This window comes from Austrofundulus limnaeus, unplaced genomic scaffold (assembly GCF_001266775.1).
Source record: "Austrofundulus limnaeus strain Quisiro unplaced genomic scaffold, Austrofundulus_limnaeus-1.0 Scaffold73, whole genome shotgun sequence".
Taxonomy (NCBI): Eukaryota; Metazoa; Chordata; class Actinopteri; order Cyprinodontiformes; family Rivulidae; genus Austrofundulus; species Austrofundulus limnaeus.
In genome coordinates, this window is record NW_013952475.1 from 1,861,016 (window position 1) to 1,867,097 (window position 6,082).

The 6,082-nt window shown below is 39.1% G+C and overlaps 1 protein-coding gene across 1 annotated transcript in view; it reads left to right on the forward strand.

Annotated features, from left to right (window-relative positions):
• The first annotated feature begins 321 nt into the window (after window positions 1-321).
• The window catches only part of mpv17l2 (MPV17 mitochondrial inner membrane protein like 2), a 13,042-nt gene continuing 7,281 nt past the window's right edge, over window positions 322-6,082 (forward strand). Inside the window, exons 1-2 of the mRNA XM_014010817.1 lie at window positions 322-506; window positions 843-1,089. Coding sequence (XP_013866271.1) covers window positions 900-1,089 — 190 coding nt within the window. The 5' untranslated portion in view covers window positions 322-506; window positions 843-899. The remainder of the gene's footprint in view (window positions 507-842; window positions 1,090-6,082) is intronic.

Sequence of the window (6,082 nt, forward strand, 5' to 3'; positions counted from 1 at the left end):
CTTGATGTTTCGGGACCCCACTTTGGGTCCCGACCCCAACTTTGGGAAACACTGCTTTATAAAACACTGCTGAGGGTCTTGATGTGGTTACCCGACGCCTCAAAATAAAATGGGCTTCATTTTTCCATAAAAACTAAAACATAATTGAATTAGCTTTTTATGCTGTTGATGGATACATAAAGGGAATGACAGGGATAGATTGATCTGGATAAACCTTCTGGTTTGGACAATAACACCCTACCAAATATTGTAAAACCTCTGGTGAACCGTTGCTCCTCCTGACCAGAAGGTGGCGCTCTAACATTTATTACAATCAAACTACTTCTGCATTTCCTGTCATTCCGTGAACGTTTTCCTCCGGTCTGAGCTAAAGTCACAGGCTTTGATTTTTGTTTTCAAGTAGACACATCAAAGAAGAATAAACTTATTTCTAGCCTTTCGTGATTTATTGAGGAAGAAGACGTTTTTTTCGCGAGGAAACCAACTCCGACAGAGCACCGGCTCAGGTTTGCTTCATTTTGTCACATGTGCGCTGTGGGTCAGCACGGTCATTCTGAAACTAAAAAGGCTGTTTATTGAGGTCGGTGTCAGCCGAGAAAAGATGTGAGATAAAATGTTTTTATAGGCTTGTTTTGGTTGTTTATTTAGGACAGATCAGGGGTCAGTTCTGCCTCTAAATCCCCAGACAAGCCAACCTCTAGCTTATCACGTTTTCCTTTAAAGCTAACCGAAGCTGACAGCATGAACTTTGACCCACGACTCATATAACTTAAGAGATATTAAAACGTTTTAAAAACCCGTGTGGTAGTACTTTCACTGGAACTGAATGTGTCTGTCCACAGGTTCTTCCTTCCCTCGCCTCCCACAGATGATCGTGTGTCCCCTGCGGTCTGGTTATTATGCTTCCCCGGGCGGGTAAAGAGTTTCTGGTCCGCATACGGTTCTCCTGGAGGCCGTTCTTCCAGGGCCGGTACCTGCTGCTGACCAACACCCTGAGCGGCGGAGTGATGCTGTCGCTGGGAGACATCCTGCAGCAGACCCGCGAGAACCGCAGGCAGCCCGGCAGAGTCCGAGACTGGGGGAGGACAGGTTAGCAGAGGGCAGGCTAATTTCTTAGTTCATTAGTGGATTAGCACGTGCTAAATTTATGGGCTGAATTTATAAACACTAATTGAGTTCTTTAAATGTTATTGATCAACATTATTGTCAACAGCTGAGGGTGAAAGCTGTCAGASGTGTTGGTCATATGTCACTTATCAGCTAGATCAGAGGTTTTCAAACTTTTTTTTTTTGCTTCCGACACACAAAATAACAGTTTCAGAGGTTTCAGATATTACTTGTTTATGTATGCAAACTTTGCAAATAACTCTGTTAAACACAAGGATAATTACTATAAACAAACCTAGAAACTATGATACAGATTTTTATTCATTTGTGATTATTTCAACAAAAAATTGCAATAATCATGATGAAAATATTCCATTAGCAGTGGCGGGCAGCACTAATCTAACAATTAGTTCCACTAGCCCTAAAACATTAACTCAAATATTTAGGTCCCCTAATTCTAAAGCGCTAACTCAAATATTTAGGTCCCCTAATTCTAAAGCGTTAACTCAAATATTTAGGTCCCCTAATTCTAAAGCACTAACGCACTGAAAAGTTTTAGCAAAAGCTAATTCTGAAGCACTAAAAGAACCCAGTCAACCCATGAACATTCTTCAACAAACATGAGTCACATATCGTCATGTTGCTCTCTTAAGACTTATCATTAACATTCCACAGCTGGATTTGGGTTCATATATTGTCACCTGGTGGAGAAGTTACACACATGAACAAAATGTGTGACAGTTTTCACTGTCTGCTGTTAACATTAACGTTGATCAATAACATTTATAAACCTTTGTAAGTGCTTCTAAATTTAGCAAGTGCTAATCCACTAATACATTTTAAAATTAGCAAAATCCCTAAAGCACTAATCAGGACATTAGTTCCCCTATTAGTGCTTTAGTGGAACTGTGCCACTGCCCACCACTGTTCATTAGCATTTTTTTACATTTAAATTGATGTCTGGAAATCATCCGGAGACCCTCACTTGATGTTTTGTGACCCACAAAGAAGTCTCGACCCCAACTTTGTGTACCACTGCACAAGATGAAATATTAACAATATTCTGCACACTAGTGTTGTAGTACTTGAAACCGGTCTTGGTCTTAAGACCGGTCTCAAGACCACATTTTGATGGTCTTGGTCTCGTCTCGGACTCGACAGCGTTTATACTCGGTCTTGTCTCGGTCTCAGACATTGAGGACTCYGAATTTTATTTCAAGACCAGTCAAGACCACAACTGCAGAAATATCACTAAATAGCCATAATGTGTCCTATTTATTAGTTAACAATCTTGCTTTTGTTGGATTTAAAACATACTGATTCAAATCCAAACCTGACTCGTTGCTATTTATGTGTTTTTGTTAGCAGCTGTCACCCATCCGCACCCCCCATCACTCGCACACAGCACTCCCAGAAAGTGAACCGTGGTTCTCTGGGAGCGGTAAAAGATGTGTTCAAAATCTTAAGTAAAAAATTTGGCTACATTATTCATAAATAATATATTGTAAAACAACAACAACCAGGAGAAAGCGTACAGCAGCTTGTACATTCTGCAGTGCTTCACTTTCAGAGACAGTGGGGACAACATCAAACTTACCATCACTAACGTTAACAATCTACTTCTGTAGCAAAATTCTTTCCTCTGCCCTCACACACAGATTTTGTCCATATTAGCTCTATATATTAAGTTACCTAAAGTGGAGAAAAAAGTATTTAGTCAGCACCAATTGTTCAAGTTCTCCCACTTAAAAAGATGAGCAAGGCCTGTGATTGACATCATAGTTAGACCTCAACTATGAGAGACAAAATACTATTTCCCCCACTGTACATGTGTACAGAATACTCCATCTTTTAGGGCACTTTTTTTTCTGGTCTTGGTCTTTTCTCGGTCTCGCCCTCCCTCGGTCTTGGTCTCGACTTGGTCCAAACCCTAAAAGTCTTGGTCTTGTCTTGGTCTCGCCCTCCCTTGTTCTTGGTCTCGACTTGGTCCAAACCCTAAAAGTCTTGGTCTTGTCTTGGTCTCGAGACGCTGTGGTCTTGGTCTTGACTTGGTCTCGGGTTAGGTGGTCTTGACTACAACACTACTGCACACAGAAAATATCTCATGTCGACTCTGAGGAATGTTCCATGAGTCAGCTGGGTTTTTAGTGCTTTAGAATTAGCTTTTGCAAAAAATTTCAAATGGGTTAGTGCTTTAGAATTAGGGGACCTAAGTATTAAAGTTAGAGCTTTAGGGTTAGTGCAACTAATTTTTAGATTAGTGCTGCCCACCGCTGGCGCTTAATCAGTGTGCATTGCCAATGCAATGCACACTATTGTGATCCGTTTCCCATCCAAGTCATCACTTTGGCACGCTTCTCCTCCTGCATACTTTGTCCTAGAGCTGCCATTGTAATTTATATCTGTAAAGCTCCTGTGCCAAATGATTGCAATGCCTTTTGGTACCTGTACAACTTATAGTTTTTGAAATATTAATGTTTAAAATCAAATAATGGGAGTCAATGGAGCCTTGCATGGGTCCAATACTGCCCCATGCTGCATCTACTCAGTACTGCACCATAGTTTAATAATATTTAAACTCAGTAGTTCAGTGTTTACAATACAAACATGATTGTATTTTGATATTTCAATATAATATTGTCCTAATATTCCTTTATTGTTGTAATATATTGCAGTTTAGCATCAACAATTGCATTGGCAATTTAGCCTCTTTCAGCACACATACAAACTTAACACTGGGAGAGCTTACTGCAACAGCTCCTATAGTCTCATGGTGAACACTATGGGCTTTCATGCAGGAGATCAGGGTTCAATCCCATCCATAAACATAATGTTTCATTACAACTACATATTTTCTAATTGTCATATTCTCACACAATTACCCTCATTACAAAAAAACTGCTGACTTGGCAGGCACAAGCTGGTACTTGATTAGCAAACACATTTCAACTTGGTCACTGTTCAAGCTGCAGGCAATGGCATGCTACAAGGCAATGCACACTTGTTTTTACATCGTAAAAACCCATGTCTAGTTATTCTTTGAAATATATTAAGATTACACATGAAATACAAGTAACAACAAGAGACAGTTGAATTAGATTTTAGCACATATGCAGATTTGCACATTTCATAGAACCACAAATACTCATCTTTTATTACTTCATGAAATGTCCCAAGAGTCTTTGCTGCCCGGGAGGACCTCAAGTGCACAGGCTTAAAAACAACAAACAAAAAATTGTGTTTCACTGCTCTGGCTTCTTTAATCATTAAAAATAAAAGGACTTTACTTAAAAAGTATTTGTATTTCATGTATTATGTTTCTGCATTGGATAGATTTTCATTTTGAACCTCATGGTGAAAAAGTCCTTAAACTTCAATCAAACTATTTTCAGCTTCTTCTGATTCTACAATGCCTTAAAGTTGGTTTTCTTGTCCACGTTCCTGTTGTTGTTTTAGCATCGTCCTCTCTGGTGCAGCCCTGTACGTTTTATGGTTTTAGTTTCAGTCTTGTTTCTCAGCTGAAGGTGGCAGTGACGCACCAAAACCAGGGGGGACTTATCGGGGAGTGGAATTTCCAGGGACTCCCTCAAAAACCTCACGCTGATTAAAAATAATTTACTGCCATTTTTAACCCCTTAACGCCACGACAGTAATGTTTTTGTTTTTATTTTGGATTAAGTGTTTGTTTTACTGGCCTGTTGGTACCTACCAGTAAATGTATAGACGCACTTTTTAAAATGAAAGGACCGTTACTAGTGATGGGTCTTCCTGTGCCGAAGCTTCGGAGCGTGTCGAGAAAACCCAGAAGTCTTCAATGAAGCGCGTGCCGAAGCTTGTGTTGTTAGGGGTGAGTGACGTCACCGGTGACGTCTGAAGCCTCGCTGGTTCAGGAAAGAGTTCGGGTTTTGGCTCGTTTCGTGAACTAAATGGATCACCACAGAACCTGTGTGCAAGTGTTTGTGTTGGAGTTTCACTGCTTTCTGACAGAGACGGTTATTTTTATGATGCCTGTTAAAAGCAGCCTTTCACCTGAGTGTTCACACTGATTTCTCCCTATGGTGGAACTAATAAATACTACAATAATACTTAAATAAATAATAAATAAATAATAATAAATAACAAAATAATACTTAAATAAATATTTCCGTAACACTCCCCATAAGGGTTTTCACAGAATTATGTTCAGTTTTAACAATTAGGTAATGAAATGTGTTACTAGTATTTTGCAGAGTACCATTTTAAAGGTCTAACTTTTTTGTTATCGCTCAATTTATTTATTGGAATTTTTGGGGTTAGAACCACAATAAAGAGCTCTGCAGATATAAGTTGTATATTACTGTTGTTGTTTTAGTGTTTTTTCTATTTCAAAGTGAAGTATATGTTCCAATGAATAATAAAAAACAGCACCTGTTGTGAGTTTGACAGCAGACATGTGGACAAGAGTTTTAAAGAGAGAAACTGAGTCCAAACACAGAAGAAACAAAATACTTGTCTTCAGTATTACTGTAAATAGTCACCATGAGCCTAGCGTTRGTAAGCGCTGCAYCACGATAGCTCAGTGGTTAGCATTGATACCTCACAGCAAGAAGGTCCTGGGTTCGATCTCCGCTTCTGACCCAGGACTTTCTGTGRGATGTTTGCYTGTTTGGTTTTTCTCCCACAGACCAAAACCATGTTGCCTTCAGGTCCAAGCCTCTCTTGCAATCTTAGTGGGATTTGCCTGATTAAGTCAAATAAAATGCATCCCCCATGGTGTTTTTTAACACGTCATTGATTTAAAAAAAAAAACGAGGTGTTTATTTAAAAAATACAAAAGGAAAAATAAACTTATTACTATTTTAAAAACACCAATTTATCCAAAATAACAAGAATAAACTACAAAATAGACCAAAGTACTTTCATTTTATTGAAGACAGCCAAGTAGATGAAATGACAAAGGTTTTGACCAGCAGAGGGATTTAAGAGTACATGAAGC